Source organism: Abramis brama (assembly GCF_963993115.1).
Source record: "Abramis brama genome assembly, chromosome: 19".
Taxonomy (NCBI): Eukaryota; Metazoa; Chordata; class Actinopteri; order Cypriniformes; family Leuciscidae; genus Abramis; species Abramis brama.
In genome coordinates, this window is record NC_139981.1 from 32,677,774 (window position 1) to 32,692,055 (window position 14,282).

The 14,282-nt window shown below is 38.3% G+C and overlaps 1 protein-coding gene across 1 annotated transcript in view; it reads right to left on the bottom strand.

The window, feature by feature from the left end:
* The window catches only part of fam83b (family with sequence similarity 83 member B), a 38,864-nt gene extending 28,299 nt beyond the window's left edge, over nt 1-10,565 (bottom strand). The window contains exons 1-2 of the mRNA XM_084093590.1: nt 10,365-10,565; nt 5,696-6,188 (exon numbers count right to left, since the gene is read on the bottom strand). Coding sequence (XP_083949716.1) covers nt 5,696-6,142 — 447 coding nt within the window. The 5' untranslated portion in view covers nt 6,143-6,188; nt 10,365-10,565. The remainder of the gene's footprint in view (nt 1-5,695; nt 6,189-10,364) is intronic.
* Nucleotides 10,566-14,282: the final 3,717 nt, after the last annotated feature.

Below are 14,282 nucleotides of genomic sequence, written 5' to 3' on the forward strand. Positions count from 1 at the left end.
TTCCTTCTAAATATCAAATGAGTTGAATGACTTCTCTAGAGATTTTACTTTGTTATAGAAGTCACCAGTGTGATCACTGAAATGTTCTTTTCATGTATTCTCATGTATTACACTTCCAGAAATGAAATAGGGACTGGTTTTGTGTTTGAGAAAGGTTTTCAGCGTTTTAAAACATATAGGGGTCATTGAAGCCAATAGTTTAAGGGACCATTTCTTTGTTAAAGCCTTACTTTCCAGTTAGACTAAAGTGTAGCTCTCCTTGAGAGAAAGAACTTGTTATCTTGATGTTTTGAGAGGACTCTCCTGTTTATAGTTAGAGCCTGGCCAAATCCAACCTTGGAAAAGCTGTGTGTTGGTGTGTGTGTTAGTCTTCTTGGTTACAGGTTAAGGAACCACTGGCATTATTGGAGATTGACTGAGTTGTTGTTCTGGATATGTTGGTGCCCAGCAATGCAGATCTGAGACCTGGAAGATCACGAAGTGCCTAACTTCAGGGTCCGAGTGTCAGCCGCATAATCGTTGCAGATATGCTTCATTCTCTCTGTATATGTGTGGAAAATGACTATGTTTATCTATTTCTTAGCCAATCAGAAACTGCAGCCTGAAGCAAGGACGTAGGACCTTGGTGAAGGGTATAACTGCTGTGTGTGTGTGTGTGTGTGTGTGTGTGTGTGTGTGTGTGTGTGTGTGCGCGTGCGCGCGTGCGTGCGTGCGTGCGTGCGTGCGTGCGTGCGTGTGTGTGTGTGGTGAAGGGTATAACTGCTGTGATCTTTGTAACTGTAAGCAGGGTAGCCTATGAACTCCTGTGTGAGTCTCGAAGCTGAACTTCTGCTGATGAAACTGCAAACTATCTTCAGTAAAACTTTTCTTCAGTTTATAATAATTCTGACTCTGGGTCTTCTTTCAAACATCTGGTCCTTGGGTCCTAGACTGTATAAACCCTTACTCTATCTATCTATCTATCTATCTATCTAAAATAGTGATTAGTGATATAAATGAAAATCCAGATCCCACTGTTTTGATTAAAATAAATCGTTTTTACTCAGTTTTTATGCATATGGTGGTGTTTTCTTTCCGATAGTTTTTCTAAAATTAGACCAAGAAACATCTCAAAATATGTCAGAATATCCCCTTTCTTATCACAATAAATCACAATATACTGTATCGTAACCTCTGTATCATGATAGGTATCGTATCGCCAGATTCTTGGCAATACATGGCCCTAATTCGAATACAGAACTACATTGCCAGTTTAAGGTTTTAAATCAAACCCAAATTAAAAAAGAAAGAAATAAGAAATTATATTTTGTTTGCATTGTGCCATTATTTTCATGACAATTAATCACATTCAAACCTCAGTGCTCATTACCGTAAATCTTTACAATGATCGTTACCATAAAAACAGAACTTTTATTTTAGTCCTCTTCTGTATGTGTGCATGTTACAGTTTTTCTCAGTCGCTTTGGTGCATTTCTCACATCACTATTTACATTTGCACAACAGTTAGTTAAACCTCCACAACATTTAGTCATTTGTGCACATCATAGTAGCAGTTTCTCATTCCTTCCAACAAATTGCAGATGCTTTTGGACATGCATCAATTGCTTTCATACTCTCTGCTGTTTTATAACATTATCATTTGCTTATGTCATGTCAGTCAAAATTAACTATACTTGTGAATGCTGAATAGTCATTCCATATAAAACTAATAGTCCTCATTTCATTGCTTTAGTCATTACATACAAAAATGTTGAACTAGTTGTCAAAATCTGTCAAGCAAATTTTACACATTTTTTTTTATCTTTTTTTTTTTTCTGAAAATGTCTCCTAAATTGAACAATTTGCAGTTGAGCTAGAGATGATATTCGCTGTGATGTAGATGAAATTATGTGGCCAGACAGAGAGGAATGTCTGGATGTGCATGAATGATTACAGTACTATGTATGTTGTATGTTCAGTTCCAATATGTACTGCAATATTGTTTACAGTTGTGCACAGCTCTACCCAAAGGGAGTTTATGTTTGTTGTAAATAAGGGTGTATTTTTTCTTTTGCACAATGCTGTGAACAAATTAGAATTGCAAAGAGCATATGCAGTAAAATGTGAAACATATATATTCAGTGTCTTGTACTCAGTTACCTCACTAAATACAGTAATGTGTAACTTTACTGTATTTTTCAAATGGCTGTGCAAATAGTATATAGTGCTGTCTTGAGCATTTTCAGGTAGTGTCACCAAGATCTGACTTTTTTGCATTGAAAACATGACAAAGCCATTTGATTATCTTGTTCATAAACAATGGTGTCAGGACTTTTCATCTTGATGACACTGACACTTTCATTGACATGAATACTTGCTTTTGAGGAATGAGCTATCCATTTTGAGCAAGTGACACGCTTTTGCAGGTTATCAACTAGGTTTTGCAGTTTGTACTAATTGTTTTGAGAACTGCATTAACTGTTGTGCAAATGTAAATAGTGATGTGAGAAATGCACCAAAGCGACTGAGAAAAACTGTAATACAGTAATTAAAATAACTAATATTGAACCATGATAAGTCAATGTAGTTTATTTATACTCAGTTCTTTCTTTTGTTTTTCCTTTCTTTAGAAAAAAATCAAATCTGCATTAAAGTCGGCATGAAATAAATATGCTTGTCATGAAAATAATGGCACATTGCACTAAAGGTAAGTTATTATTTTTCTTTCAATTTAGAAAACAATGTATGTAATAATTGATTTTATTTCAGCCACAGAGTACTCTGAGAGCCTGATGTTTTTATGTAGCATACCAATATTTATTTAGAAAGACATATCTTTAAAGAAAAATGTCACTTTACTTTCAAGGTAGAAGCTGTCTGCTAGGCTAAAAAAGCATGTCTATATGATAGGTGATTCCTGTGTAGATCAAAGACGTACGTTATCTCTGCATTTAAAAGAGCTTTGCTCATGTTGCCTTGATCTGTTACTGTTAGGCCCTGAAGAAAAACAGCAAGATGAAAAAAACTCACTATCTAGAATGATGGCAAGAGACTTTATTTGAGATAAACTATTTAACCTAACATATTCCGTGAATTGTTATGACCAGCCTAATGGTTAAATTTTTTTACATTTAGTGGTGTCCCCCTTTGTTAGCTACACTGGATCGTTTTCACCATTTTTTTTTTCTGAACATAAAGCAAAAAAGTATTTTCAGAAAAACACTTTTTTTTGTACTTAATTTTTATTTATTTTTTTATGAGTGAATGAACCACTCACTCCATGAAGCAGTATGAATTATGTAATCAAATAATAAACATTAACACAATATACAAGTATTGACTTTAAAGTGGTACTTCACCGCTGGCAAAATGGGCTTTCAATAAAACTTGTCTGCCTATACAGTAGAAAGGTGAAACTTTTTTTTTTTTAAATCAGTGCTGATCAGAGAAAACAGAGAAAAAGCAGAACAGAGAAAAAGGCTGTTGTCTTCCTTTTTGCCAAAAAGGTAGGAAAACTTCAACACCCATAATGCACTGGGCATGTTGCCATGCAGTCTGCTATGGATATGTTTACCAGAATCAAACACCGCCTTGATTTAGTAGTAAATACTACTTAGTAAACTTTTGGTCTTACTTGTATTGTTACCGAGAACTGTAGTTTTCATGAAAGCCCTGGAGCTGTCGAAAGATAAACATGAATTTCTCGGCCCAGATAACATGGAGAATGAGTAAACATTGTTCATTTACATATACTACCTACATCGTAACAATACAAAGCGGCAAAATTACGCTTTAAGTCATTGATAATAGGTATACTGTAAAATGCTAAATTTATACAAATATATATGTTGTTTGAGATCAGTTTTTGCTTCAGGATTGTGGGTAGTGTAGCTCTTCACTAGAATTTGCTAAATAAACACTGGCTTGTGGCTTCTACAGACACATATTTTATCGCTTAAGCCTTAGAGCTCATGGCAGGCCTTTCTTGAAACAATTCTGTTTCAAAATTTTGTTTAAACAATATTTCTAAAAATCTATTTCTCTATAAAGAAAATGAATGGGACATCCAACATCTGGCTGTGCACTCTATACAGCCCTTCAAAGATTTGTTCATTTATTTATCACACACTCAACACGGTGACAGCGAAACGATTTTTCCAAAGAGTGACTTTATCAACATGCTGCACCATCTTTGATAGTGATGTATATCTTACAGCTTCTGAAACATTGTCCCTGGAGCAACCTGAGGTTAAGTGCTTTGTTACGGGCATGGATCAGCTCTTGTGGGCCTTGAACCCACAACCTTTCAGTTACCAATCAGGGGTGTGTTTCCCATACAACAGCGTAACTTGCTGCTTTACTACCATGGTACGATGCATAGCTGAAGAAATCAACTAGCTAGCCATGACTGTTTCCTGAAACCGTTGGTGTTTTGTTTATTTATTCTAAATAAAAGATACAGATTTTTCTGAATGTCAGTTTGCTTATTTTTGCTTATTTTTTTTAATTATTGAGTCCACGTTTCATAAAAACAAGAAACTCTGCTTCTAACCACAGGTCGAGAGCTGTCACTCCAAACACACAACTGTGTGATGCTGTTTGTGAATGTTCGTTGAAACTATAGTTTTGGGAAACACAGATTCGTTAAACTGCTGATAACGACAGAACTTGTGATCATGGACCATACCTAACGATGCTTTTGGGAAACACACCACCCCAGGGCTGCGTTTCTCAAAAGCATCGCAAGCCGGAGTAGATTGTAGAACCATTGGCAACGATGATCTCTACGATCAACTTAGCTCACGATGCTTTAGAGAAATGCACCCTAGAACAGTTAGCGCTTTAAGGTAACAACTGAAGTGTGAAGCATTTCTACACTATGGACCCTATCATACGCGTGACGCAAGTGTTTTCTGCTAGTTTCAGCCCGACGCAGTTTTCATTTTCACGTCCTGCGCCACGTCGTTTAAATAGCAAATGCATTTGTGCCTGTCTGTGCGCCCATGGGTTGCTGGTCTGAGAACGAGTGTGTTCAGGCGCATTGTTGGAGCGTTGCTATTATGAGGAACTGAAATAGACTGAGCCAATCTTTTTTTCTTTTTTTTTTTAAAGAGCGCATTAGTAATGTGCGCCTATAGGCGGGTCCACAACACATACATTATTAAAATGTAAAAGATTATTATTGTGTACATAAAGTTATGGTGGAATCCGGCTTGTCCCGTAGAAGTTCTGCTTGCACTTTAACCTCAGACACACACACACACACAACTTTTACCTCGCGCACGAGCAGATCCATTTCCTCGCTAGAGAAGCGTTCAGTGTTTCCGCTTGCAAATTCTGTCATGAAAATAGCAAATCCGCCATGCCGCGAGCACAACTGTCTTTTAAAGGGAATGGGAGATGAGATGAGACTCTGATTGGTTTATTGCACATAAAGCCCAAAACACACCCATTACTCATTAAGAGAATAGAGACGACCCTTTTAGACAATGCGCCGGGAGCGCCAACCGTTTTTCCTGTCGTTAAACTAACAAAAGTGGATTTGGAGTGCACTAAGTGCACTTTAAACCATGCGCTTAGATCGATAAATAGGGCCCCATGCCTGCTTGCTTGTTTCTTAACTCTGAGTGCAGCTCAAAAGCACATGATCTGAAGGACTGGTTTTGAAGAGGCGTTTATTTACACCCTTTTCAGCATGCTGTTTTATCAACATTACCTGCCTGGCATCCTGTATTTGTTTGCGGATCACTTCCTTGATAGTGGGGCTGTTCTGCCTCGGAGGGTGGAAGAGCAGGTCAATGCTGGTCTCAAGCCTTCGGTGCGGGACTTCTGGCCAGCCTAACTCCAGGTTTGGTGGGTCAGTGTCTGAGTGTGTGGGCCAGTATGTGCCCGTGGAGGACGTGTCGGCCTGCGGACAGTCCACTTCTTCTGAGTGGTTGCTTGTGGGCGGCTGTACCGCGCTCTGTGTAATATGCTTGATTTCCTCCTCTGAGAGGAAACTGCAAATGCCTTCCTCTTTGATGAAATTTTGATAAGAAACTTCTCCCTCTTTGACTAGGCAGTCGATGGCTAACCGATACGCTTCCTTGTAATGCGGCTGTATGAAATCTTCTGCCTTGAACTCTCCCTTTGAGGAGGACAGCAGTGAGAAATCGGATTCCATCACGGTGTTGATTTGGATCCCTCAAACGCCGTACAGCCTTCGCCACCTAAGAAACAACACACATCATGTTCATCTGGGACAATTCTGTACATCAATAATATAACAAATCATCTAAGGCATGTATAATTGCATCTTGCATAGATATTTTGTTGCAATATAAATTGGAGCTTCATCTTTGCAATTAAGGCCTGGTTTTCCAAGCTTTGCATATTATTAGGTTTTTGGTTTCATCCACTTACAGAGTGTTGCAGGATAACATACTTTTGTAGGGCAAAAGCCAGAAACGAGATGCATTTTAGCACTTCCTAAATTAATACATTTTTTACAACAAAATTGTACCATCACTTAAGCTGGACTATGATGCTATTTTCTTCTGGAAACAAACTTTGTTGCATTATTTTCCTGTTATTTCTGTAAAGCTGCTTTGAAACAATCTGTATTGTAAAAAGCGCTATATCAATAAAGGTGACTTGACTTCCGGTTACATCGTCAACAGGTTTTGGGTTAAATGAGGATTTGGTGAAATGCCTGTTCAAACTCAAACTTTCTAGAATTTTTAAATAAAGGCTGAAAGAGTTGTCAGAAGCCTTGAGTGAGAATCATAAACTTTTGTTGGTCACGGAGCTTGTTTTCTGCTATAATCCAAAAGCCAATGGAAAAATGCTATTAAGTGTTAGTCAAGGGAACCAGGGTGGTGCAAACTTACGGGTTGGCCTTATAAAAAAATATCATCACTGCACCACTCTTTGTTCAAATGCCTCCAATTAGACCCTCGAAGGACATTCTTCATTGGCTTAGACAAGTTTTATTATACAACCCAATATATACTGTAGCTTTGAGATTGAGGTCCTGCCACTTCTCCCACCTCTGTGGCATTCATGTTTTTTTTCATTGCAGGGACTGCTTGTTTGAACATGTTATTTCTCCTCACTTATTTGGTGTGAAATGATGGATCCCATACATCAATACCGTCACACTTGTGAGCTGTTTATATGATGTGCCTTTAAAGACATGGGACGCATTCACACTGCAGGTCTTGATTCTATATCTATTGACTATATCTTTTAAAAGTGAACCATATCCTTGTTTCTGCCACAGAATAAAAAATAGAAAAGGTAATTGTAACTTTTTCTGACTTTTTTTCTCACAGTTGCGAGTTTACATCTCAGAATTCAGAATTGCGTGATATAAAGTTGCAATTGCGTGTTTTAAAGTCAGGAAAATGTGAGATATAAACTCGCAATTCTGATGAAAAAAGTCAGTATTTTTTTCCTTAGAATTGGACATTATAATTCGAAATTGCACGTTTATATCTCGCTATTCTGACTTTATATCTCCCAGTTCTGAGAAATAAAGTCAGAGTTCTGAGATGTAAACATGCAGTTGTGAGATACAAAGTCGCAATTATCTTTAAAAATGTTTTATTCTGTGGCAGAAACAAGCTTCCATAGATATCTGCATTTACAATCCATACATGATGAAACAACCCTAGGTAGACGGACTGACCTGGAAAAGCTTAGGCTGAAAAGGAAGTAAAAATGCGCGATTTTTCAATAACGTATGACTTTCCGATCTGTCTGCTTACATGGCAGATGCAAATGCACGTATCCAATTCATATCAGATTTATTTCCACATATGAATGAGGACTGAAACCGATCTGAGATTTTCTGAATTCATGTGCTTTTTTCCTGCTTACATGGTCTGATCTAAAAAATCTGAATTGGGTCACTTGAATCATAAAATGTAAATGTGGCCATAATATCATTTTTTTTTGTCCAGTAAAATCCTCCCTACCCTAAACCACCTGACACCAAGTTGCAATAGAAAGTAGAACATTTTCGTCAGGAACTATTCTGTTAATTATGTGTAAAACTTTTAATGAGTCCACATTTAAAGATAAAACACTGAGTAACAGCAGTGAGTAAAGTCTCCAGATGTAACATGTTCTGCTGATGATGAAACTGAGTGACTCACTGTTCCTGTAATGAGAAAGCTGCTCTGTAATTAACATTTCTTCAACTGAAAATGTGAGAAAATGTTAATGTTATTGCATCACACTGCTTTGTTACTAAGTCAGGGCTTCTTAAACAACAAGAACCTTAATTTCCAACTCAGTATGTTCTGTTTGCTGGGTGCAGGACAGTTCGTAGATAGTTAAAAATCTTTAAATGTTGCCCACGGCCTAAAGTTATCGCTCAATGGTTGTATCTCAATGGTTATATCTCCAATGGTTGCTCAACTGGTGCTTTTTACTCATTGACACTCAGAAACAATCACATTAGCTGCATTTGGCATTGATAATTACTCAGGAGCTGCAGGAGAATTATGTTATGACAAAGATGATTTTCCAGTGCCACCAAACCCTTAATTCACTATAGTGACTATATCCATTTCACGCTTTTAAGAGTCGGTCACTTAAAAAAACTTGGCAAAACATCTACTCTAATATAATGATATATTTACAGTTCGTATGAGGCTTTTTTTTTTAAATCTATTGGCATAGAAATTATGTACTTCACCTTCAAAGAAACAAATTAAGACTGTTAATGAAACTGTTAATGCGCAAGTCAATAGACCTTTGATGTGGTATTAGTCAACATTAAGGATTTCATAGAATATTGTGGACCTAATTAACCTAATTAACTAATAGTCACTAAGAGTTCTTCAGAAACAACCAGATCATTAATTTGGAAACTGTCTGTCACGTTACATTGGTGTTTTTCTGTTTCATTTTCATTTTCTTTTCTTGTTTTCCCTATAAATAAGCTTTTGCGCAATGGAAAGTTTCCATGGATGTTAAAGGTTCTTGATGGAACGCCATCAATGCCATTAAAGAACCTTTATTTTCAAGAATGAATGTACCAATTAGGGACAGGTGAACAAAACCCATGCATTCAGAAAACCATACACTAGAAAACCTTAATGCCATTAAATGTTATTTCCCAGAATCCGTCAGTGTTTATCATATTTCAAATTCATCCCATCAGGCATAATTAATTAATTCAACTTGACTTGACTTGATCAGCAGGTGCTGGGATCTCCACAGGCCTAAAGCAATCACATAGGGTTGGTGCTCAACGCTGGAGTCGATCTGAGCCCCACCTGCTCTGATTAATATGCTGACTAAATAACAAAGGCAGGTTTAGTCAACCAAAACTAAATATTGGGTGTTAAATAATTTTCTGTGAGAGAAACTTGTTTCTGCAATAATATTATCTTCACTGGTGTAGAATTATATTATAATTATACTGTATATTTATATATAACTTGAAAAAGTTAGTTTAGTTTCACTAAACAATTCATTTTGAGAGATTACAGGCACATTTTTATGAAAATGAAAATAATGGTTTGATGCAGTTTATGAGAGTTGTGTGGGAGAGACTATCGCACAAGGGTTGCGATTATTTTCTATATTGAAATATACAGTTCTACAGTATTATAATTTGTCTAGAAAGTGAACTGATCTGTGTGCAATAGCATTAAATAGTGACAGTAAAGTTCGACTTTAAATTTCATTAATTTTAACAACAGATGCAATGAAGTCTTGTGTCAAGTATACGTGATTGTGTTCAAATGCAATTTCACATTTTTATACGCATACAGGCATATTTATATTCAAAAGATCTTAAAAGTTCATTCACTTGCAAAAGCACAATTTCACTAAACACTTCATTCAAAACAAGAATAATAAATAAATAAAAACAGAGATTTCAGGCAACTTTTCTAAGATTTGTTCGTCTAAGAGACCATACGACATCAGCTCTTCATAATATGCTTTTATTAATTTTTGCCCCCTCCCCCCTTGTTGTTTCTTTTCTTTTTGTTTTTCTTTTCTTTCTTTTACATCTCTTGGCAAATCATTTTCAATAGGTAAATTATGTTATTTTTCTTGTTGACTATTGAACTAATTTGCAATGAAAAAATAAAAAAATAAGACATCATCGCATTCCAAGATAAAACTAGAACTAAAATCCATGTTTAGAAAAGATTGTTTGTCTGTGAGAACCCTTAGTTAATCCTATACCTTTTCAGAACTAGTCTGTAATTGCGTCATGCATTGTGCTTAAGTACTGAAGCGTTTCTTTCAATATGCAAAAACAATACAAGCAGATATATAGCAAAGTAAACTGTCTGCAAACTACCTCCAAAATATTCAGCATCTACTTCATGAAAACTTGAGGATGACATTCAAGCCTATGCCATTTGTAAAAAGTTACTTACTCAAGAGGAAATCATCATGCGGTGTCTCTTAGCATTCTTATCCTGTGTTGTTCCAGTGCAGATGAGGTATGTAACAAGCCAAAGTATTAGACTCAGAAAAAAAGAAAAAAAAAAACTGAATGTGTTTTAACATGCGAAGTGCTGAGAACCTGGTGAAGGGTGGGGACTCAAGTTTTCACATGCAAATAATAAGAGCGTCTCACTGGCCAGAGGCAGTAAACCTGTCTGACATACCGAGGACACACCTCTTCCCCTCTATCTTTCGTCCTGTGTCTCTATCCTTTCAGTTCATAGTTCACTCAGATAAGGCTGACAGTTTCTATTTCTGACAGACTCTATTTTCTTCTCACTGACAGCGTGAGATGTTTTGTAAATGTGACATGTACAATGTTTCAATGACTTCTTTCTTGTTGCACTAAATCAAGCGCTTCACAGCTGGGTACAGGAAGGTAAAGCATTCTAATGTTGGCATCTTGCTGAGAGGAAACCGTTTTATGAATCAAGTCATTTATTTTTGATATATCAACACAATCCTGATGCTATTTACGTTCTGTGAATTGCAGACTTTTATAAAAGACCTCTAAAGATCAAGGAGGCTGTCAAAAAGCTTCTGGGACGTATGTGCTTGCCATAAATGATCATATCTCGACTTCAGTTCTTCATGTAGAAAAACAAAGGGAGTTTTCATGTGGGTGGTTTGGTCGGTTTATCCCCATACAGGCTCTTTTGTAACATTTCACCATCCTTGTCATTGTGATGATTCACTTGTAGGATTGAGAATTGAGTTTGAGAACATTTCTGAAGAAAATAACTGAATGGTTTTCATGTTCTGTTCTCGATGTAAGACAGAAGTGTTTCATGTTCTGCTATTCAGTGTTTTAACTTGAAGGTGCTTCTGAATCTGTGGTGCTGTGAAAAATACTAATAATTGCTTTGTCTTGAGGGATCAGGGTGCTGTAAGAATCAAATGTGACACCAGAGAAAAGACCAGAATACAAACAATGCAATACAGAGACCACAGTGAAACAACATATTTTTATCCTGTTTTTTTTTATAAAAAAATAAAAATTAAAAAAAAATTAAAAAAAATGTCAATCTGTCAAATGCATGTGTTATTAGTGCATGTGTACTTAAGGCTTGTGAAACACAAATCAGTGTAATTAACTGGTCGGACATGTGACCAGGCGCTGTAAAAACCTTAAATTCGGCAGCAAATATCAGCTGTCTTTGAGACATGCCAGACTGGTTTCTACATAATTGGGAAAAACCCTGTTATTACCTCCTCTTGCCAAGGAAAAGCATTCTTTCATTCACATACACATACACATACACACACACACACACACACACACACACACACACTCACTCACTCACTCACTCACTCACTCACTCACTATCTTTGTGGGGACTCTCCATATGGTTTTTATGTCCGAAATGTATATTCTGTCCCTTTACACTACCCCTACCCCTAAACCTACCCATCACACACACACACACACACACTAACCCGACCCCTAAACCTACAATTTAGGTTCACAGTGACACGAGTCTCCATGAGTCTGTGTGCATTCAGGTTTAAGTCCCCACCGGGATAGAAAAACATGTGCGCGCACACACACACACACACACACACACACACAGGAAAGTCTTGTCTATGTCACAAACACACCAGGGGGCTTTTTAAGTACGAGGCATATCATTTGGCAGCATTGTTCCGCCATGGCTTGAGGATCTCAGAAGCAGGTGCAGTCTTACAGGCCACATTAGGCACATTTACACATTCACAACAGGTTTCTGTCCCTTGAGGTAACTGCATCACACTCGAGTAATGCTATCCGAAAGGGAAAATCTTAATGCAAGCAGCCCACACTGTAATATACGTCACCTGAGATGCATCGGCTTGTTCCAGCAAGCAATCCTTCAATAGTGTGGATGACGGAACACAATCTTACTCATCTGACTAAATGTGATTATTTCAATGTTTGTGGAATGTTTATCTGCGTTTCTATGGCCCTAAAGGACAATCGAGGTTTCCAAATTCATCAAATCACCTGATTTAAAAAAAAAAAAGAAGAAAAAAAAGGGTCTCATAGAAACTGTCAAGAACATGTCTGGGTCATATTTCACCCCAAAATCGAAAGTAATGAGATTTTGGAATGAAAATGTCATGAAAATGATGTCGCAATGCACAATGTTGAGTTGTGTGAGAGTCATAATATCAGTTGTACTACTGTGTGTTGCACAAGGGTTCAACTGTGATTCTGTTCATCTTGAAATATTTATGTGCAGTTCTCCAGCGGTATAATTTGTTTAGGTAGAAAGTGAACTGCTATGTGTGCAAAGGTATGTGAGAATATGGCATTAAAATGTATTAGACGTCTAGTATGACTTTAAATTTTATTGTTAACACTTTAGAATAATGGTCCGTCATTAATAAGTAACTATGCAGGAAGTAATACAGGACTAATGAGTAGTACTACATTAACACTTCAGCTACTACTATTAACTAATATAAAAACAAACTTAACTAATCAGTAAGTTTTATCAAATTTAGGACTAAAATAGTTCCTTTTTAGGTAATCAATAATTACTTAATGAGATTGGCATCATTAAGAACATCTCGGTTACGTATGTAGCCCCCGTTCCCTGAAGGAGGGAATGGAGACGTACTCGGGTGTACCGACTGATTGGGATCACACTTAGGGAGCCTGTCATCTTCGAGTATTGATAAAACGAGCCAATGCACACATTAGCATGCAAGCTTTACACATTAGCATCCCAGCATTATTGAGGCGGAGATAGGACAGGGCTTAGGCCAGGGAAGTCACTGTTGTTCTGCAAGACCCACTCAGTCAGACTTGTTTACACTGGGAAAGCGTGCCCTTTCGTTGGAATGGAATATGCTGCGGTAGCCACATCTTGCCCGTAGGGAGGTAACATGTGGAGAATAACACATATGGACTGAGCGAATTACCGGGCAGTACAACAAATGGAATGTCACTGAGTTGCCTCTAGCCGATAACAGGGGGGAGATCTCGGAGGAGATGACGACAGCCTTCACGCGGCCTCCTCCGTGAGTAGCAAGAAATGGTGCAAGACCAGCTTGCGAAACTAATGTCGCCAACCAGTCATCATCTAGCTGGCAGACCGAGGTGCAAGAGACCGAAGGGACATGGTGCGTCCATGTCAGGACGAGTGACCATCCCGACCATCGAGTACCAAGGTCTGTCGGTGTTCCAACTTAATGTAGAGGGCCTTACCACCGCCAAAATGGAAGTCATCTACCATCTCGCTGACTCCCACAAAGTAGCAGCCATCCTCCTCCAGGAGACACACCGTGACAGTGATAACATCCTCAAACTGCCCGGTTTCCAGCTTGCTGGGTCTACCCACAGCAAACAGCATGGACTTGCAACCTTTGTAAGGAACAACCTTAGTTGGACAGCCACTGGCCAATCTCCACCAGGCTCGAGTATCGAATGGCTGTCCACTAAGGTGCAGACCACAACGGTTGTCAATGTCTACAAGCACCCACCATCAATGCTGACCATGGCATCACTTCCACCGGCACCTGCACCCGCCATCTATGCAGGGGACTTTAACTGCCAACACATAGACTGGGGTTACAGTCATACTACACCAAATGGAGAGACATTAAGCCAATGGGCCTCCAGTGCCAATGCGTTGCTGCTGTTCGACCCCAAAGAACCTCCAAGCTTCTTTTCAGCACGCTGGAACACCCACACCAACCCGGACTTGGCTTTCGCTGTGTGGCACACGGCTCAAAAGCCAGAGAGACGTGTCCTGGATAGGTTCCCCCGCTCACACCACCGACCGTCCATCATAAAGGTCCCATCCCTGGTGCAGCCAGTTGCAGGGAAACCCGTCAGGAGATGGAACTTTCGTAAGGCAAATTGG